The following is a 23,135-nucleotide window of genomic DNA, read 5'->3' on the forward strand; positions in this document are numbered from 1 at the left end:
AAATATCCAAGTCTGACCATCAGCATTAAAGATTAGCACGGAATCGAACCCGGTAGTCTCTCGGTGCTAAACATAAACATAACCACCGAGCCATACTGCTGGCTGTATGTATAGGTATATGATTTGAGCTTAACAGTCCCCGATTAGTCCCCATACAAAAATGATTGTTTGGATTTCATCACACCTGCATTGAAGGAAAAAGCTAAAGTTCAATTCTATCCATATTGAATACACGTATGAAGGTACGTATATGTATATTCATAAGTGATCATTCTTTCCAAGCATCGACGTGGAATCACAAATTTCCAAGTGTGACCAGCAGCATTAAATATTAGCACGGAATCGAACCCAGTAGTCTCTCGGTGCCATACTGCTGACTATGTAAGTTAAATTTACAGAACCCAGCCAACGACATTTGACGCCGATTCTATCATAAGCACAATCAACGATATCGTCTACCGAGCGCAATATCAACGTGTAGCATTTCACGCTATACGAAACCGATAAGGCACAACAAACATCCCAGCACCATAGCAGCAATTAAAAAAAATATAACATAAACATGCATTGAGATATGCAAACACTCGACCATCCACAATCGGCAGACCGCAAACTACCACAAAGGCGTGACGTCGTCCGACGAGGACTTTTCCTTGGCGTGGGACATTTTTTTCCTCGAATCGTTCGTCATCGTCACTCACACCACATTACAACACACACTGGCTTCACTCCACGAATGCCCGCTGACTCAATGATCCGAGTTATGGACGCGTAGTCTCGGCAATCGGTCGTCGTCGTCAGTTATGCTGAAAAAGTGCAGTGTTTCTCGGTGCAAAGTGGTCAGTGTGAACTTGAATGATGAGAGAAGGATATGAATCTTCCTACGGCTGGGGCAACACCGACGAAGATGGCTGGGACCCGAGGTACTACTTCACGTACTACACGACCCTGGGTCATCGCAGTGGGTCTAAGATGTGCGCAGAAACTATCTTGTTCGTCGTCATCTTGGCTATATCCCTGTTGGCTAACGTGGCCATCATAACTGCTATACTCAGGTATGTTTCAATGATTCCTTCAGTTTGAATCTTCTCTTATGAAATATGTGTAGCAGCCTCGTCGCTTGTACTAGAGCGTGTCAAACTTTTATCTAGAGCTCAGTAATTTATTGTATGTAAGCAAATCTACTCACTAATGTTATACAATTTGGATAATTTTGACTTTTTGTGCTGTTGAATGGTTGGTACAAGTGGTGTCATCTAAATTCTATAACAACACACTTCTAGCAAAAACGGGAAGCATACAGAAGAGAACAGTGTGTCAAGATTACATTTTAACGACTCTTTAAGTCTTTAAAAGTTCCAATATGAACTTGCTGGAAAAGTGAAAAAGGAATAAAATATAAAAATCTTCTTCGCAAACCGTAAGAAGACGTTGATGGAAGCTGGATTACAGGGTTTCAGAGCTAGAAAGTATCCAATGTTCCCTTATTTAAACATAAACTTAACCTAGATATTATATGTAGAAGCAATGCAATACATATTTACTATAGTTTCAAAGACCTAATAAAATGATAGTATTCATCTTTTCTAATAAATATCCTGTAATCAATAATTCAAAAACAAATTGCTAACAAGTGAAAGTATGTTCATGAAGACATTTATGTAACAACAAGTTTTTGGAAGTTTCAAATGTTTTACAAAAGGTTTCTGGAAGCTTTTGGAAACCCATTGAATGATAGCACTTTTAGAAACTACTATATTTTATGTACACATCAAATCGTCTGATAATACTGAGCAAAAATTAAATTACCATAGCGGAGACTAGTCAATCGTTACCGATTTTGACCCACTTAATTCGAATATGACAATGATTTTTTATGGTTTTTTCCAGTTTATGAGATTTGAGTGATTTTTAATTTTTAATGATTTTATTTAAATTATTTGCTCGAATTAGTACGTTTAGATAAAAAAATACTGATATTTAAATCCAATATTTTTAAACTTAGTGAAATATAAAACTGGCCCAATAGATACATTATAGCTAGAAAAAAGATTAGTATTCACTCCGGTAAGTAAAAACGTGAATTATTTTTTTGCTCAATGTAATCATTGAATTTTTATTTAAAAGCTTTATTAGCTTCTACATATGTTAGTTCAGTGACACTCCTGCCCGTCAAAAAATTTTGATCTGATTTTGGACCACTTCTATTCAGGTCGCTTTGATATCTAAGCTATATACAGAGGTTAGCTATCATTGAAGTTAGTTCATGTCTCTGACATGAAGCTATATGAGTTTAATCATTAACAAACTCAAATTATACATCGGAATCTTATGTCAGATCGGAGCGATGACAGCTAGCTAACCATACGCCCCTTTCTACCACTCCTAATTAAAGCAGTGGTAAAGCTACTGTTTTCACTCTAATTTACTCTCATATAATATAAGCTTAATATTACAAGCTTTTATACTATCTCATACATATATTTACGTATATGTTTTTAATTCGCTAATTCCTTACTCATGTCAAAAAAATAGAGAAGACTGTACTTTTGTATGTACTCTATATTTTAAATGTACTTTCTAATGGTTGCTCCCGTGCCTTTGAACCAGATAGATAAGAAGAAGAGTGCAATGATTCACAGATGATCTTATAATATTTGATGAATTTTCTATTGGGTGTATTGGAAAACTACAGATCTGAATATAATTAGAGACATTTCAGACCTGTTGATTTTCATTAAAATTATGAACCGTATAAAAGTGAAGACACCGCGTAAATTGAGACAGTGCTATACATATGTATATAGGTAACAAATCTACATAAACATAGCCAAGGAAGTTCATGTATGCACATTTGACCTACATAGATAATTGAAAAAAACACGTTAATTTAAAAGATGAATCAATCAACCGTTTAAAAGCGAATTCACCCAAAATGACACCGCGCAAATTGAGACATTGCTATAATGACATTTTTAACTATAAACGGGTCACCAAATTTCTGAAAAAAAAAACACGGAACGACTACGTATGTATATTTACATACATCTACGCATTCTACATATATTTGTATCATTTAACATTAAAATATAATATTGTCTTGAAGTTTGTAATATCTAAAACGGATGTTGGTGCTGCTTTTGGAATAACCGCGATAAAATTGCACTAATGATTAAAACATTCGTTTAACTTAAAACCATATGATATTTCCAAACAAGAATTTCAAGAAATCCACACGGTAGTAAAAATACATTCAACATATCGGCAAACGACGGGTTAAGTATTTCGACACCATATGAATCAATTTGTCGAGACGAGAAACTCGTTCGTGAATCATCATCATCATCGCGCCGAGATGCGTTCATTCATTAAGCCGTTTAACGATGCGCATTGCGAATGCGCATATCAAATTTTCGCTTTATTAATAATTGATTTATTGTTTGCTTTTCAGTCGCAAAGAGATTCGCACTGTGACCAATTGCTTCATTGTGAACTTGGCCTGTGCTGATCTCGTTTTCGTGCTGATCATCCCTGCCATAGCTGGAGCAAGAGGAGCACCTTCCTGGAACCTTGGAGTGTTCACGTGCAAATTGTTGCCATATTCTCAAGTGAGTGTCTCAAAGTTGCAAAGTTTAAATTAAGTGAGAGTGCAAAAAGTCGATGACTAAAATCTTTAGAATTTCAAGATCAATATTGCCTTGAAAGATTTTTAAAAGTGCTTTTGAATCATCGACAGCTCATTCGTGCTTATTCTTGGAAAAATTCAAGATGTTCTACTTTTATATAGGATTTCCTTTTAGACAGCTGTTTTAGTTTGATTATTTTGTTTATAGTTTATTATTGTATTATTACTATCATTGAGTAATTTGAGTAGAAACTTGTATATACTTCCTTGGAATTTCATTTAATATTTCGCTTGTTTGCGGATGTTGACCAGTTTTGCGCAACTTCAACTCATTCAAATTTCGTATTAATTACACTAAGCAAAAAATACTGGAGCGGAGACTAATCAATATTTACTAAGTTTGACCCGGTGAATTCGAATACGATTTTTGTTGGCTCATTCTCGTTTGAGAGATATGAGCGGGTTTAAAAAAATGTACAATTTTTAGCTTTAGCAGTCTTTAATTAAAAATCTAGGTTTTTCTGTCAAAAGTGAGTATTAGAATCAATAGTAAGATGTTTTTTCTATTGATTCTGTTTTTTTATTGCTTTGAAATACTTATAATTAATTATCTAGAGAATTTTAAAAGTCAAAAATATACTTTTTTCTTACACAATTTTTTTTCGGTAATATTATGAGCTAATTTCAGAAATTTTTCGTTTAACTACATTTATAAGGATTACTTGATGTTTTTTATATACCGTATGAATTGAGCAAGAGCGAGATGAATAATGGAGAGCGCATAATTCTATCTCACTCGTTCACTAGTGAAGAACACCCCGCTTAGAACATATGGTAATTTAAAATCATTAACCACTCAAATTAGTACGTTTTTATAAAGCAAAAAGTATTGAAACATATTATAAACAAAACCAATCCTTATAAACGTGGTAAAGCTAAAAATTAGCTCATAATAATAACGAAATTAGCTCATAATTTTACGGAAATTAATGTGTAAGAAAAAAGTATATTTTGACTTATAAAATTCGCTAGATAATTAATTGTAAATATTCCAAAGTAGAAAAAATTACAATCAATAGAAAAAATATCTGACTATTAATTTCAATACTCACTTTTGGCATAAAAATACTAGATTTTTTATTAAAGACTGCTAAAGCCAAAAATCTGTGAAAATTCCACATTTTGTTATACGATCATATTTTTAAACGAGAATAAGCCTACAAATATTATTGTCATATTCGAATTAAGTGAATCAAACTTAGTAAATATCGATGTCTTCGTTCCGTTAAGTAAATAACGTGATTTTTTATTGCTCAGTGATATCACTTAGTCTGGTATGATCACTTCTTCAATTGGCATGTTGTTTTTGCATGCAAACTTAATCATGTTTTCATTAACTTGAAGTACTTTAATGTAAACGTAGGTTCACATATTACTGTTATCGATTGGCATTGAACAAGGGCACCACTGTAAGCACACAAGGTTCCCCCATCAATGTTCCTTTTTACTATAAAACCCCAACAAGATACTCCTGTTCTTATTTATTACTATTTTACCAAGCAGTCTGCAAGCTTAAAATACGATTTCCAAAAGAACGAGCTACGCAATCACTTAATTTCCTTTAGGAGGTGTTTTCCGCTTCATTCACCTGAAAACAGTCGACAAAAGCTAAATTATAATCCTCGTCAATAATGGCGACGTCCCACTTGCTTTCTTTTGCAATTTCTATATTCATAAGTCTTGCCAGTGCGTATGTATGCATGTACATGCAAACACCGTCTCCTCGTCACTCCTTTATCATCCAAATCAGATCTACACATCTGTCGAAACATCTGGGTTAGGCTATTCATTCATTCATCGCTCGATGGCTATCTGCACCAAATTCAGATGAAGTCTAGATACCGATAGGAAGAGTCCGGTCGAATTTTTGCACGTAACGAGATTTGAATACGGGACAATGCGGATAGATGTCAACCGTGGGGGCCCGTGCCAAGACTCATTAACGAGGCGTCATCTGTCCCTCGTCGTGCTTTGTATTCTGGCCTTGTTTGGGATAGGAAAGTGGGCCCTGGCCCACTGAAGCTTCATTGTGCCTATCATCGGTCACTGGGATGAATTTGAAGCTAGGCTCTGAGCCTTTGAACCCAGCGTGAGGTAGATAGCTTCTACCTACATATGTATGTATGCGTATTGAAGTGTGTGGAATCTATGATCGACTTGGGTATCACTTTTGATCCCCAATTCACCTTTCACAACCACATCAAGACAGTCGCTGACATTTCCTTTCGTCGACTTGGATTTGTCTTGAGATATGTTCGGTTATTCTCCAACCCTTTATCTTCTCGCTTGCTTTTCAACTCGCTTGTGAGAAGTAAGCTAGAGTATAATGCGATTGTGTGAAATCCGCATGAAACAAATTACTCTCTTGTGATCGAAAAAGTGCAAAGAGCATTTCTTCGTTTTCTTTATAGGAAAGAGTTTGGGTATTACCCATATCTCTACCCTACTCCTTTCCTTTTGGACATGCTTGGGTATAATTCGCTTGAACTTCGGAGAAACTTCTCATTAATTCGTTTTGTTCTCCAGCTGCTACGTGGTAATACGTCATGCCCGTTGTTGCTGGAACAGTTGGAACTTTATTTCCCTAATATCTACATATGTGCCTGGTAGACATCGTCATTTGATGGTTGTACTGCCTGCTCGTACAGTTCTTTTTCGAATGGCTCATATTCCAAGAGCTATTCGACTTCTCAATGAAATCGTTGCTGTTGTGCCTGAATGCGATATCTTCCACCTTGGTGAGCGTAGATTATCGGATATTATTTGAACATATTTGTCTGGTAAGCTGCACTCATCATTATTTACTTAATTTGAATGTGATGTATCAGTGGAATCTTAATTAATCTACTCTCTTCCATTTGGGCCTCGCTGTGATTTTTTTCCTTATGTACATTTTATGTTCTATTTTTCTTTTGTTTTATAGTATTTTTCAGCTTTTACCTTTTATTTCTTTTTAATCTATGAATTATTACTATTATTATTATGATTTTTATTTTTCTCTCTTATTTTCTTATGGAGGCAATTGTGGCGCATCTGGTTCTTCCTGTAATGCCACAATGGTCCAAACTAATGTTTAAATAAATATTATACACACTTTATATTCAATGTATGTACATATGTACTAACCCCTTGGTTAGACTTACACTAGACTTCTTATCTAAGAAAGTTGTTGAAGAGGTTTCAAATAGCACAACGTGAGGGCCAATTGCAAATGCCAATTAAAATTTTGGTGTAACTGCAGGTGACATAGTAGTTGACATTTTATGCTGAGCATTGTGTTTTGGCCTTCGATGTGAATACGATCGATTTAATTCTGTCGGATGTATTGTGTTGATGATTACTCAAATTGATGATACGAGGATGTTGTTCAAAGTACAATGGAATATGTAGAAAATTGTCAACAAACTTCGAGCCGTGATTCATAGCTGATATGTATGTGGTGTATATTTGTATGTATATCAGTATTAATCCATAAAGTTGATTTTATTCATTATAAGTAATATTCTTTCTATTCTGAAGCAAACTGGATTTTTAACTATGTTGATTTGTTTGTATTTGATATTCTTTTTGGTACCACCTAAATATTTTTGTCAGTCTGACATTTATTACCTTTTTAGTCTTTTAATTTACTTAACAAGTTACTCTTTTATTTAAAAATGTCATTCAAATTGATTGTATAATTCAAATGCTATAAATAAGTTATGAACATTTTGATTTAAATTATATTATTTCAAATACTTTTTGTTAACTTGGCCTTACATTATGTATCATTAATCACTTAATGGTATTTACAACAAACCGGAATTGACTGATATCTCAGGATTAGTAATGTAAGATTTGAGTAAGCTGTCCACTTGACTTATTAGCATAAGTTCAACCGAATGATAAACAAATTTAATTCAAATTTATCTGACATAGGACTAATAAATCTGGAATTCCTAACTGTCCTCTGGAAGAATGGTTAATACGTTACAAATATTTAAAAATATATGTATTGTATTATAAAGGAAGCTATTATTTGTTTTGTAGTGTTGTTTTGGATAAGACCTAAAGAAAAAGACTTGATTCTCACAACAATTGACTTCTATCTTTGAATCATACAAGCATTCAGACAGGCGGGCAAGGCCCTATGTAGAGGTATATACATTTACATAAATATACATGTGTATGTACATACTTATGTACATTAAACACACTATTTGTCTCAAATTGGGTATATAATTTACAATGCAAATTTAAAATGAAATCCACTTGACGGATTTACGTGCGGTTTACGCGCTTAAGTAGCACCCCCAATCACTGATTAATTTATAATTATGTCAAAATAGACTCATGGCTTTGTTTCTAGTTCTTATCTAATATTTTACGTTTTAGATGTGGTTTGAACATGTCTTCCTCTAGTTATTAACAATTTGCTCATCGTCGCACAGTGTGGCCGTTTGTAGATATGCTCACTTTGTTTTAAAAACGCTATATGTATGTCAAAAAGTGTGACACACAATATGCTGGAAATTTATTTACGATGCATTAATATAAGGTTTCAGATATTGTGAGATTTTAATTAATACAAAGCCATGAACTGGAAGTGGTATTATACTTCCGCTCAGAATTGAGTTTGCGTTGCATTTTGCATAGAAAAAATATACGATTGATATACATACATATATTTAATTTTTTATATTTAGTTTCTTAAAGATGAATAATTTAAATTTAATAATTGATTAAAATCATGGTGAAATCGAACGAAAGTCTACTTTAAAAACCTTAAAATTTCAACAAAAAATATCAAACTCGGAGGTTCATATCCTAAGCAAAATTTCTACAAAAGTAAATAGTTTTTGGTAAAATATTAATTAAACATATGAGAGCATACCTTTTTGCGTAATATTCAATCAAAAATTTATAAATAAAGCTTTTAATTACACCACAATCTGAAAGTTACAGACGCACCCAGTACAAATCTATTTCGTTGCATATCACGAGCCATAAGTTTGATCAAGTGTGACGGACTTGTAACGAATCACTGAATCAAAGTGTAGATATTGAACAATATAAAACGATGATATTTTAATAGTTTTTCCGGAAATTATTATATTATAATCGCGAATGTCTAGGCAGATCTGCAAATGGCCACACTGTGCGATGGCTTCGTTCTGTTTCTGGAGATTGATTCAGTGACTTATTTCCTCTGAAAGCGTGTATGTACATAGGAAGTGTTGACCGCAAAACGTCACACGAATTATGTCGATCAGATATGTATTTCGCACCCGTCAGGTGCAATCAATGTGTGGGTCGCGGACGCCCATCTTCGCGTCAAGAAACGACAGAGAAATGAGCCCCTGTCTAAGAGAATTAAAGATTTATGTAAAGTCGAATGATTCAAACCGTGGGTACTCAAAGTATGCTCTTCAAAACCAATAAACATATCTTACAGATTGTCGTCATTCTAAATGATGACCTCTATCTATATATTTACATGTTACAGTTGAAGTTTATCTTCTTGTTGTAATATATTTTGACTATATTCCATCTAACCTGGTACCAACTACTGTTATAATTGAAGTGTATTCTCAGTTGTAATAGATCTTAACTAGTTGGAATATATTCCGTCTAACCCACGCAAGCTGATTCATATGGCGAATTACATTCCAGCTGATTAAAATATAATACAACTGAAAATACATTTCAACTATAAGTTGGTACCGGGTTAAATAGAAAGGTTAGGTTTTCGTGAAAACGTCACTCGATTAGTAAATTGAGTTGGAAAGTCACATTTTAGCTTTGAACATATTCTTAGAGCTATCATAATACGGTACTCATTACTTTAATTCGTAATACCTAGCAAATATTAACGCATTATTGAATTCTTAAGCATTCGTAAAAACATCAGAGCCGTCAAAATTCAACTGGCGCACATTGTTGAAAGTGTATTTGTGCAAGTAGAGATATAACTTATGTACTAGTAGAATTGTATTCGAATATGAATGAACTAAAACGCCAGTTGGAATATATTACAACTGAAAACACACTCTGACTGTAACTATGTATATTTTACTAAAAACTATTTTAAGTCGAAGATCTAAAGTAAATAAATATTGTTTTGGTAATTTCTTTTTCATACCTGAATGGTATAGATATCTTATTGAAATCATCGAGACTTTTCACAAGTTGATTAATATGGTTGTTAGTGATTGTTTCATAGAAACTCCTGATTAATTTGTTATAAATATCTACTACTAACGGAATGATATTTGGAACTGCAACTGTTATATTACAACTGGCGCACATTGTTGAAAGTGTATTTGCGCTTATAGATATGTAACTTACTAGTTGAATTGTATTCGAATATGAATGACATAAAACGCCAGTTGGAATATATTACAACTGAAAATACACTTCGAATGTACATATATACATTTAATACTTTATTTAAATGTAGTTTATATACCTACGTATAAGTACATAATCAAAAATTTGAACAGAAAAGTAATTTTTTATTGAGTTTATTTTTTTTTAGAGATTACTGTAGGAAGAGTCGGAAAATTCCCAAACTTAATGTGCTAACTTATAATAATATTTATATAATTTACTAGTTGAATCGTATTCGAATATGAATGACATAAAACGCCAGTTGGAATATATTACAACTGAAAATACACTTCGACTGTACATACATATGTATATACATACATTCAATACTTTATTTAAATGTAGTTTATATACCTACATATAATTACATAATCAAAAACTTGCACAGAAAATTAAATTTTTATTGAGTTTGTGTTTTTTATTATTACATACCTCTTTTACGTTTCACTTACGATTACAATTCAGGAAAAAGTTTGCCTCTTATCCGATCGTTTTCATACTTTGCCATATTGCTCATTTTGGTCATCAATATAAATAAATGGATCCTCCGCCATTACGATGGTGCAAAAATATCGTGTAAAACGCGTTTGATATCTGCCCGGCGAGATAGTCGTTGACGTTTATCCATCGTTTGTTTATTAGTTTTAAACATAGATGGCGGTAGTAAAATAAAATTATTGTTTTTATTCAAAATAATAATTTTATATACAAATTATTTAAAGAATATGAATGACCTAAAACGCCAGTTGGAATATATTACAACTGAAAATACACTTCGACTGCAACATACATACAAATTCTTTCTGATTTTGGTCTGTATTTATACTTAGATCTAATTTACTTTGCTTATGTCCATATTTTCTTGGGTATCTGTCTATCGTTTATATCATCTACATATGTCGTTAAAGTCATCCCCTTTTCATTTCAACCTTGTGCTTTTCTTTCAAGCATTCTATCACTTGTGAGAGTCTGTGTGAAAAGAAGGTTCAGCAGCTTAAAAAGTTTGAAAACAAGTTTTTAAACGATTAAATAGGTATAGTGTGCTTTGGGGCAAACTTACTCGAATTCGACACACTTTGTATGCAACGGTTTTTGCTACAGTTAAAGTTTGAATGGTATTATTTACACTTCATCATAATTATATACTGCATTGTGATGAAATTCCAATAAAAGCATGCTAAAGGTCTTCTTCTACGGGTACAAAAACAACTATGACTTTTACGCAACTTTCTAACGTTTATTGTTTCTGGTGATTAGTTGCATTGTGCATGACTAGCAACCCACATACTTGTGACCTAAAAAATGCATGAAAAAAAGAAGTACATTTTCGCCTTCTGTTCAATACTTTCAGTAGTAGTATGTGCATGATGATAATGTGCTACAGAAGTTCTCAACTGCTTCCTAATGCCTCGATTTCTCTCGTCGTTCAAAAAAAGTATGGAAATTGATGACGGATGAATGCTCGGAAAATATTTAGGTCGCGGACCACACATTGGCAAAGCATGTCTTAATTGATTGTCTTGACATTTGACCAACTGTGGTGCTGCTTTTGCAAAAACAATAAACCAGAAATCTTGCATGCTCTGTGTCACACCATTATAAAGCACGAAGTTTCTGTGTTGATTTTACGGTATTGTCGAATGAATTTGAATAAAACGGCTACATAAATATAAAATTTTAGTGAAGAATCGCTCAATCGATAAACTTGATTACCAAATCTATAAAATATTACCATCAACGGAATCCATGCAATTGTTATTACATACATATATGCATTATTTTAACGATCGAAAGCATACAAATCTCTCATTTTGTACTTGTTCATAGTATTCATAACGAAATATATTGTCTGTCATAATAAAATTATGATATAAACATTCTCTTCAGTGCTATAGTTACTTCTGAAAGTAATAACAATGGATTTTAATGATATAAACTATAAAGTATGGAAAAGTATTACAACGTCAGAAACCAACTGAAAATATGTAGAACTAATGTTGTGCCCGATAAAATATCATCGCATGAGTTATGTGGTATATCAAGTTATTAAATAAAATTAAAATTAAAAGAAATGTGTCGGTCCTGAGTTCGATTACCTTTTTACCTTTTAAATATATTTAATTTAATATTTATATTTAATTGTTTAATATGAAAAAAAAATGGTAAAAATACCTACATACCTACCTAGACATGTATAGACAATATAAAACACCGATAGAAAACTTAATTAATTAAATTTTCAATAGATGGCGGGAAATTCTCTGCCAAGCGGAAACATTAGTAGCGATCAGTATTTATAGAAGTTTTATGTTGATCTGTTATTATTTTCGTACGTTTTGTTGGCAGTGTTATAACTGTGACGTACATTGTATGTCGAATCTAAAAGACTATTATAGTATAACGAGCGTTATCGCACACAGACACACAGAATAGCTATATATACATACAAGTGTTGTACCACATGACATATATGTATATGTTGAATCGAAGCGACTATTATAGTAAGGCGAGCGTTATCTTACACAGACACACATAATAGCGGTATTATACATATATATGACTAGTGTTGTACCGGATGACATATCATCACATGGGTGTCGGTATATTAAGTTATTAAATAAAAAAAAATTAAAAGAAATGTGTCGGTTCAATCCGTACGCGGTCGAATTTTTTTCAAATACATTTTAAATGTATTTAATTCAATATTTATATTTAATTGTTTAATATGGAAAAAAGGTAAAAACTAACTACCTAACTACATGTAAACAATATAAAACACTAATAGAAAAAATAATTAATTAAATAAATTTTCAATAGAATTATTTCTTTTATTTTTTATTTTATCTTTATATTTTATATACCAGGAATACTTGACAGGAAAACCTCAATGCGCCTTCCTGGACAATTAATTACAAACAATGCAGCATTTTATTATTACATAAATCACTGTATTTTCAGAAGCTGAAGAGCACGAAATATTATAACAATGAATTCATTAATTAAAGAATTAATCCATTGAGACATCTATGGATTTTATATTTGTATATATTTTTTACAAATTGTACATACAATAAATACAGAAGTTTATGACAACAGGAAAGATGATTTTTTGCCAATTTTGAGGAACCGTTTCAACAATATTATAGCTAATCGACTTCTCGATGAAATCGTTGCTGCTGTCCCTGAATGTGATATTTTCCACCTTGGGGAGCGTAGATTATCGGATATTATTTTAACATATTTATCTGGTAACCTGCGCTCATCATTACTTTCTTAATTTGAATGTGATGTATGAGTGGAATCTTAATCTACTCTCTTCCATTTGGGCCTCGCTGTGATTTTATTTTTATTCATATTCTGTTTTATTCTATTTTACTTTTTCTTTCTCCTTTGTACATTTTTATATACTATTTTAATTTTGTTCAGTGTAAACAAAGAATGGGATTTATGGATTTTATTTTCGATTTTTACACTTTTGTTATTTTTTTTTCTCTCTGAATGATGTTTTATTTTCCTTTTGTTACTTTTTTTTATTATTTTATTTTACCATGTTTTCTGCTTTTGCTTTTTTCCTATATTTACAGTTTACTTGTTTTTATATCATGTTTTTATATCTTTTTCAAATGTAGGCCATTGTGGCGCATTAGGTTCTTCCTGTAATGCCACAATGGTCCAAAACTATTAAATAAAATAAAACAATGATCAGATAAAATTGGCAAACTCTGATAATAAACGATAGATTTGGAGTCACAAATACCCCCAAATCTAACCAGCAGCAAAACGGATCGAACCCACTGATCACTTGGTGCTAAACATACACGCTACCATTGAGCCATACTGCTGGCTAAAGATGGCAGTAAATTCTCTGCCAAGCGGAAATATTAGTAGCGATCAGTATATATATATGGAAGTTTTTTTCTTTTGTTATTGTATTCGTATATACGTTTAGGCAGTTGTTTATGTTTATGTATTTTGTACATAAACATAAACAACTGAATCGAATCGAAACTATCTCAGACAGACAGACACACATACGGAATAGCGATATTATATATATGATAAACTTATTTCAATGCTGTTGCTTATGTATGTATGTATGTATGTTTCATTTTACTCCTTGAAGATTGAAGGCATTTTGAGTTTAATTTGTGCTCTAAAACTCAAAACAGCAATCATTGCGCTATCATAATATTATTACACTATATTTAATTCACGGACGAGACCGCGTTGTTCAGAAGTGTGTCGTGCAATTGCACAATTTGATAATTGCAACGGCTCTAATGAACCAACGATGCGAAAGAGTGCAAAGATGATTCCCTGAAAGTGTGGAACGTTGACAGTGTCGCAATTCTGAGGTCGTGACTGTTGCGACCTGCATTGCGTCATTTCGTCACAATTTCAGACTTCTGAATGTGTCTGAGGAAAATGCAAATTCCATGTAATTCTATGTTGAGGGTAAGAGCCGCCAGACGACATAACGGAATGTTTCAGCCGAGTCTGAAAACCGTACGAAATGTCGCCTGTTTAATATGCAAGTGAGACAGGTCAAGATTACATTGCGTAAAGCAAAACTGGCAGATTCAATAGAAAAATATGCGTTTTCTCGAAGAAAACGATGGCAAGTAGCCATGTATGTACATACCTATACATGCATGTAGATATGTACGTACGTACGTACGAGGTGTGATCGAAAAAATACGGTAAATGTAGACAAACCAAAAAAAAAGTACAAAATGTAATACAAATTTGGGAATGTCATTATTTCAACAGTACATATTTTCCTCTTTCATCATACATATGAACATGCGTCGTGGTTGTCTGGATTTCTAAAATAAATTTAAAATTGTTTCTAAGATTTAGAGATCGGACCGGAAGCGTGCCGTTCAATGTTAATTGTTCACTGTGATTTGTCCAATTTTATAAAGAACTTTTTTTTTTTTGCACTGTAGCTTTGTAAACGACCTGATTCCTGGAAAAATCACTCTTCCTATCCGCCCTTTACTGAGATTGTTTCCTTTTATGTGTGTACTAGTGTTGTGCCCGATGAAATATCATCGCATTGGTTTTGGCATATCAAGTTATTAAATACATAAAAATTAAAAGAAATGTGTCGGTCCTGTGTTTGATACGCATGCGGTCGAATTTTTTTCAAATACCTCTTAAATATATTTATATTTAATTGTTTAATATGAAAAAAATACCTACCTACATGTAAACAATATAAAACACCAATAGAAAACTTAATTAATTAAATAAGTTTTCAATAGATGGCGGTAAATGATCAGAGACTTGGCGCCGTCTATTTGCCTAGATCCTAGAGGAAACATTGGTAGCAAACAGTATATATAGTTTTTTTCTTTTGTTATTATATGCATATTATGTTCGTACATATATGTTTTGTTGGCAGTGGTTTAGTTGTGACGTACATATGTCGAATATAAAAGACTATTATAGTACGGCGTGCGTTATCGCACACAGACACACATAATAGCAATATTACCTATGTATATACATATATATATATATATATATATATATATATATATATATATATATATATATATATATATATATATATATATATATATATATATATATATATATATATATATATATATATATATATATATATATATATATATATATATATATATATATATATATATATACATACATTCTAGTGTTGTACCCGATGACATATCATCGCATGGGTGTTGGCATATTAAGTTATTAAATAAAAAAAAAATTAAATAAATGTTCGATCCCCACGCGGTCGAATTTTTTTCGAATACCTTTTAAATATATTTAATTTAATATTTATATTTAATTGTTTAATATGAACAAATGATATTAAAATACTGGTCTACCTCACGGGACCGAAAGTGAAAAGGTCGAAAAAGCAAATATCGAAAATCGAAAGATTTTAAGTAGAAAGATCAAAAAAAAAGGGTGCATGATAAACAGTACTATGTATATATAATATATGTACATGAGTCGCATGCGGTGAAATTATCTCTCTTTTTGTCATACAGCCTTGTTTATTGTGCGCGCGCAGGAAACGGGAGAAAAGCCTGTTCCTTTTGTTCCTGTTGTATCCTGCTCGCGCAAATTAAGTGAGGATGTACGACGGGGGGAGAGAGACTTTTGCCGTACGCCACTGATATATATACTAACCGTTTTTCATATGTATGCATGATAAACGAATATTTTCGGCTTTTTCACTTCGACTTTTTCGCGGTCACCCATAAAATACCTACCTACTCACATATAAACAATATAAAATACCGATAGAAAAATTTATTAATTAAATAATTTTTCAATTAAATTCTCTGCCAAGAGGAAACATTAGTAGCGATCAGTATATATATAAGTTTTTTTCTTTTGTTATTGTATTCGTATATATGTATGTATGTACGTTTTGGCAGTGGTTTAACTGTGACATATGTACATATGCTTCCATTTAAGAAAACTACATTAAATTACTGAAAATAGACATAGCATATGTACTTTGAATATAATTATTGAGTTGATATAAAGAGTTGCATTTAAAAGAAATTGGGAAGAAATAATAAAAAGGTATCCATAGAAATGTGTTTTTATCAGCCAAAAATGCTGAAAAATACATAGTAATGTTATTAGAACTTTCTAAGTCTAGCAAACTATCTTTCGTGCTATAGCAGCATCTCTAGAAACTTCCACAAACATATGTATCATGCACTTCTTCTGGAAATTTCTAGTAAAGTCGAATTGCTTATGTTGAAATTTTCATTGAGAATAAAGAAACATATAAACTATCATCTATCTAAAGTAGACTTTCCAACTGTGCTAACATCCAAAATTTGCATATTCTAAACATTTCCTTTATTTTGTTCCAGTTTGTCTGCGGATCAGTGCTTCTTTGGACATTAACGGCCATCAGCTTTGACCGAGTTCGATGTTTGGCAGCTGCTCCTTATCGTTCTGGACTGACTCATCAAACAGCTGCATTTTTGTGCATCGGGGCATGGTTTGCCGCATTGTTAGTATACTTACCAGTGCCGATATTCTTCCGGGAGCAAAAAGTCGAGTATAATACAACCTACCACGAAGACAATCCCGACTTGGCGACATTGCACACGGTCAATGCAACTATCTGCACACTGGTATTTCCAGCATCGAAGAGTATCAACGCATCACTAGCTTTCACTATATCAATCGTTATAATAACATGCATAGTGCCGATGATGATTCTGGTGGTCAACTGTCATATAATATTCAAAAACTTGAGAAAGATTCAATTGAGACTGGAAGAAAAAGTTGGAGGAGTTGAAAATACTTCAACTAATAAAATAAAACAGAGTATATTGACTATAACGGGCAATATTCTGCCGACAAGTGCATCTCAGAGGCTCTCAGTTTCAGCGATTCACGCTCCTGTTACGCGTTTGTCTTCCAGTGGTGGTTTTCACAGACTCCAAAAGCACAGGAGAGCCGTCAGAATTTTGATTTCGAATGTTTTAGCAGTGTTGCTAATGTGGTTGCCGATAACTGTAGTCATGTTTTTGATCTACGTCGATGGCCACAGATCTGACGATCAATTCTTCTTGACAAACCAGTATTTTATATGGGCTGTGATCATTGCATTGATGAACACTATAGTAAATCCTATTCTTTACGGGTTTTTGACTGAAAACTTCAAGGACTATTACCCGTGGAGACGGTGGTTGAAGAAATGTTGTTGTATAAAGTGGACACAGTCATCGGATGTCAACAGCAATCAAAATATTAGCAGCAGTAGAAATGCATCAACATTTAATCTAGGCGATGATAATATTATTACCGTAAGGTGAATTCCAATATAGGATAAGTGTACTAGGGAAATTTATATAGTGTTTTATTTTTTTGAATCACAATTTATTCTAAGGAAAGGACTGATATATTATTATAGTTTTAGTGTTTAAAAACAAGTGATATTTTTGTAGCGTTACGTTTATCTTAGTATTACAAATGCACAAAATAGCATTAATTCTCATGTTACCTCATATAATATGACTTGCCATATCCTGTAACTAGCATTTTAATTTGAGGAAAGATAGGAAACGGAATACGTGGATGAGAAGTATGAGAAGAGTAGTGGATATAGTGAAGAGATTGAAATGGCAATGTGCAGGCCACATGGCTAGAAGAATGGACGAAAGGTGGACAAAAGAAGTACTAGAATGGTACCTGAGAGAATGCAAAAGGGTAAAAGAAGGACCACAGGGAAGATGGGCAGACAAAATAAGGAAAATATGTGGAGTGGGATGGATGAGAGTTGCGCAAAATAGAAACGGATGGAAGCGTGTGGGAGAGGCCTTCATCCAGCAGTGGATGGCGAGCGGTTGTAAATGATGATGATGTGTTTTAGTTAACATTATATTGGCATTCAATAGTTAAGTTAATATATAAATATACATGTGTTATAGAGGAAGTTTGTTCATGTTCAAGTTTATGAATATGAATATAAGCTGATTAAGAAAAGAATTTATAAAAAAAATAAAAGAGACATATCCATTGTGGAACATATTATATTCATTTTTATTTTCAATCATACACAAATCCACTTGCATATGTGAACAATGTACGTGTTATCATCATATCACCGATTACATCTTTCAGTCTTTCATAATTTTTTTGTTTGTTTTATTTTAATATGACATCATATAAAATTTCATCCAATAAATAAATAATAATCTAAACGAGACAAGCTTTATCTAAGAAAATTTCAATCAAAAAATTTTTTTTCAATTACATCATAGTATTTTTTAATAATATAAATAATACAAATTAAACATACACATTTGAAAAGGTACATAAGGCACAATTGTAATAAAAAGGCACACGGCGCACATTTTCTCTAAATATTTATATTTTTTCGTTTGATAAAACACTATAAAGGTATAATAATAAACACCCACATAATAGTAAAAAGATTTGCTATACAAATAATATCTGAAAAATTATATATTATCACATATATCTTCAAGTAGAAAAGATCTTCAACGTATTTATAAAATATATAAAAATTATATTTTTATTCAGTAAAGAGATATTTGGATGTAAAATTAATATCTTTAAATATACAATTAAACTGATAATAAATACTAATTTGAAAAATACAAAAGTAAAATCAAGGCAAATTAAGACTCAAAGTGTCGTATAGGTTTCGCTCTCTCGCAGATACGTTTTTGTTTGTTATCTTATTGAGAATTTCTTGTTGCAACGACGAAAGAACTTTCTTCACATTTGTATTGTTTGGAGGAGTTAACAACAAAGCTTTCCTTACATCTTGAAGACTCTCGTTGAATCTTTCCAACGCTAAAAGTGCTTTAGATCTAGCGTAGTAGCATTCAAATGAATCTGGTCGCAACGATATCGCTTGAGCTGCTAAATCTAAAGACTCCAAGTGTTCCTATAGAAAATAAATAAAAAGGACAATAAATAAAAATTCAAACATTACTACAATACATAAAGCATTGAACAAGTTTTGACGAATACTTACATTCAACTTTCGTTTACATCGCGATTGATTCAATAAGAAATTCGTCTTGAGTTGGGTGAATGTACATAAATGTTCGGGTGATAAAGGTGCTCCAGTAGTTATAGGGTCATTTATGACATTGTTCACTTTCTTCAATGCGTATTGATAGCGGTGGGATGCTTCCATCAGTCTACCTTTTCGATAGAGCACATTTCCATCTTCAAGCAATTTATTCAGCAATATCAATCTGTAAATAACACCAATTACATTAGAATCACTACATATTCAACATAAGTACATTTATTTCGTTGAAATACTTACAATATTTCTGGCTTTCCAGCAGCCATAGCCCAAGTGGCAGGTCCAAGTTTTGCACCACGTTTCAAAAAACACTGAACAACCTAAACAGATAGTTAAAAATGTTAATCAAAAACATCTTAAAGCAATTTTTAAAATGAAAGGTAATGGTGATAGACATACTTGAATATTCTTCTGACCGATAGCTCGATCCAGTGGCCGTATTCCGTTGTGATCAACCCATTCTACTTTGGCACCCTTCTCCAACAAGGCTTCTACGATATTAGGGTGTCCACCACATGCTAGGCAAAGCGGAGTACGTCCTGCACTATCAGCTATAGTCACAGAAGCACCTCGATCTAATAACGCCGATACACAACCTAATCTTCCTCGCAAGCATGCCCAACCGAGAGCTGATATTCCTTCACTATCTGTTGCATTGATATCAACACCTACAACATATACAAAATGAGTACTTGATCTTAAAATAAAAGTACATTAATTAAGCAATAAGATGTGAATGTTAATTACCATGATCTAATAATATTTCAACGACATTTGGGTGCCCTTCGGCCGATGCTATAATCAAAGGATTCTTATTCTGATTCGTGAACGTTACTCCAGCAATGAGTAACCTTTCTACGATAACGTTGTATCCACCTCTGGCAGCAAGGTATAAAGGATCCATTCCACGTTCATTTGGAATATATAAATCGGCTCTTCGTTGAATCAACGAGTCTACGACAGCCAAACAGAAACTTCCAGAACCGCAAGCAGCAGTGAGTGCTGTTTCACCTGTTACATTGCACATTGCGTCCACCTTGAATTATAAAACGAAGCATATGTGAGTCTAAATAGAATAGAAGATTTAGATAATACACACTAGAGGTGTATTGAAATATTAAAAAATCATATATGACCACTTAATACATACTTCTAACTCAGCAGTATCTAACAAATATTCGACAATGTTCAGATGTCCAGCTTGCGAAGCTCCAATGAGAGCATGAACGGTTCCTAAAACGTCATCTCCCGTTCCTCTACGATCTTCACAACCCAATAAATAAGCTACCGTCGTACCGTGACCATTTCTTGCCGCGTGCACCAATGCTGTTTGGTCGGTCTGATCAATGTCACTCAATGAAGCACCTAAAAAACATAAAAATTAACAGATTATTTCATATTCTTTTTTGAAAAAGGATAGAAATATCAAATATCAACTGACCTGCAGCTACCAGGCGTCGTGCAACATCAGTGTGACCTTTTTGACATGCTAGAATCAATGCCGTGCATCCTTGGGAATTAGTTAATGCGACGTTAGCTCCAAATTCAATCAGCATTCCAACCATCGGCAATATTCCTTGATAGGCATATATGCACAGCAAAGGTGCTTTTCCTAAGTGTTCCGTAATAAAGTCAGGTGAACCTCCAGCGAGGAGCATCAATCGTGATACTTTTACATTTGGATTATAGATGTTTCTCAGGGTTGAGATGGCCTGACTGACGTTCTGAGAACTTTCCGAGACCCATTCAGCTTGTAAGTCTCTAGAGCATGTGCCCGTTTGAGTTGGACCCATATTTCTGTATAGGTGTGCTTTGAGAATGTGATGACCAAGTTCCATAGTCTTCTCAGAGTCTAGTGGAGACTGGACTCTGGACATTCTGAAAGCTATGGCAGCATGTCCGGCTCTCAAATCACAGAGGAATTTTGTGCTTTCGGTTTCATCCCTTCGGATGAGCCACTCTCTGAACGATGGATGGAAGAACATGTACGTGCTATCGACCCGTTTGACTAAAAATCCAGATAGAGTTGAAAATCTTTGTAAAAACTCTTCCCACGGCAAGAAAGTATTGACTAATAACGAATTGACTGAGTAATAAATTTCAACTAATGTCAACGGATAGAGAGCGGCCAAGCACACGCTGAGTATATGAGTTACTTTTTCGAACGATTGCACTGTAGGGAACTTCAGATTGAATTGAAGTAGGAATATTTGCGCCAAAGACACTGGCAATACTTTGTAATTTGACGATTTCACAACTATGTTTCCTCTTTCGATCAAATCCAGGACGAGCTTCACGAACAGGAACGATCCTTGCGCCAATTGAAGTAAATATTGGGTGAATTTAAACAGCGAATTGTTGATTCCTTCCTGCTTTCCAAGCGCTGACCTCATATTGCTTTGGATTGACGCGTTAGTTTGAAGTCGCAAGTTTATATATTCAATCATATCCCTTTGTACGTTGTCATTGCCTTGATATTCATCTAGACACACTCTGGCGTAAGGGAGTTGCTTTGTTAAATCGATAAAAGGCGACCGTATCGTGGCGATGATTTTGAGCCACGATGGCATGTCCGATATGTGCTTGACCAAGAACGAAGATATCGTATCGCCGTGGTCCGGTCTATGATATTCAGCTTCGCACAAGCCGTCTACAAGTATTATATTATTGGTTTGATCTATTGTGCCGTTTCTCCTCAATGTGACCAATGGTTCTATAATGCCCCTCTTGAAAGCTAAATCTGGATCCGTTATGCATTCTTTGATCGAAAGACACGCTAGGAGATGGGGTTCGCTGAGGAGATACTCTCGGTAAGCTTGCAGCCTCGGTGATTGGCACAATTGCGCCGCTAATGAGTGCACAAATTCGCCAACTAAACACGTACTGTTATTATCAGCCTGAAATGTAAAAACATTGCATTAATATTACATTGCCGACTAACAACTATATCCATAGATATAGAATACCATAGATATGCCCTGACGCTCTAAGCCGATCACCCTGTTGAACCATGCACACACAAAAAAAAGTACAGATCATGCACTTTCTCTCAGTAGCTAGTTAGCTTCTAAGTAGGAAGGTCGATTGACATTTTTCGAAAATGCCAACGTGTTCAGTGAAATTGTGTTACAATTACTCAAGAAAACATAAAAAGGCGGATGGCATCACATATCATAAGTAAGAATTAATATATAATGTCTTCAATTATAGTAGTATTTTAACATATAATGAAATATCGGCGCGATGTATGTACTGATGGAACAGCGGTCCACAACCTGAGTGTCACTAAATGCACGCGCAATAAATATCTTGTTGGCACTGAAGGAAATTCAGAAATCGACATTAAGTTTAAAACTACAAACAATGAACTAAATATTAAAGTGTCAGCTTTAAAATTGATCCTTGTGGAAGTTACTAATGTTTAAATATTGTAAAAGTTAATGATGGTTTTATTATAGTAACATACATTTGTAGTTTAATATAGTGTGTATAGCTAAATAT

The 23,135-nt window shown here is 33.4% G+C and overlaps 2 protein-coding genes across 2 annotated transcripts in view; one reads left to right on the forward strand and one right to left on the reverse strand.

Annotated features, from left to right (window-relative positions):
• The first annotated feature begins 600 nt into the window (after positions 1 to 600).
• On the forward strand, positions 601 to 18,601 carry LOC143911759 (free fatty acid receptor 4-like). The gene is made up of 3 exons (XM_077430781.1): positions 601 to 1,055; positions 3,452 to 3,608; positions 16,930 to 18,601. The coding sequence occupies exons 1-3, from the start codon at positions 856 to 858 to the stop codon at positions 17,881 to 17,883; spliced, it is 1,311 nt and encodes a 436-aa protein (XP_077286907.1). The 5' UTR covers positions 601 to 855; the 3' UTR covers positions 17,884 to 18,601.
• rols (zinc-RING finger and ankyrin repeat domain-containing protein rolling pebbles) overlaps positions 18,584 to 23,135 on the reverse strand; it is a 179,042-nt gene continuing 174,490 nt past the window's right edge. The window contains exons 8-14 of the mRNA XM_077430780.1: positions 21,076 to 22,531; positions 20,785 to 20,999; positions 20,382 to 20,670; positions 20,034 to 20,302; positions 19,875 to 19,954; positions 19,575 to 19,800; positions 18,584 to 19,484 (exon numbers count right to left, since the gene is read on the reverse strand). Of these exons, the coding sequence (XP_077286906.1) occupies positions 19,203 to 19,484; positions 19,575 to 19,800; positions 19,875 to 19,954; positions 20,034 to 20,302; positions 20,382 to 20,670; positions 20,785 to 20,999; positions 21,076 to 22,531 (2,817 nt within the window). The 3' untranslated portion in view covers positions 18,584 to 19,202. The remainder of the gene's footprint in view (positions 19,485 to 19,574; positions 19,801 to 19,874; positions 19,955 to 20,033; positions 20,303 to 20,381; positions 20,671 to 20,784; positions 21,000 to 21,075; positions 22,532 to 23,135) is intronic.

This window comes from Arctopsyche grandis, chromosome 5 (genome assembly GCF_051622035.1).
Source record: "Arctopsyche grandis isolate Sample6627 chromosome 5, ASM5162203v2, whole genome shotgun sequence".
In the NCBI taxonomy this organism is placed as follows: Eukaryota; Metazoa; Arthropoda; class Insecta; order Trichoptera; family Hydropsychidae; genus Arctopsyche; species Arctopsyche grandis.

What these genes read in the sequence shown, in the direction of transcription:
- LOC143911759 (XM_077430781.1), top strand. Translation starts at nt 856, where the DNA reads ATGATGAGAGAAGGATATGAATCTTCCTACGGCTGGGGCAACACCGAC. An exon ending in ATCATAACTGCTATACTCAG is followed by an intron (nt 1,056 to 3,451) that starts GTATGTTTCAAT and finishes TTTGCTTTTCAG; the next exon opens with TCGCAAAGAGATTCGCACTG. An exon ending in AATTGTTGCCATATTCTCAA is followed by an intron (nt 3,609 to 16,929) that starts GTGAGTGTCTCA and finishes ATTTTGTTCCAG; the next exon opens with TTTGTCTGCGGATCAGTGCT.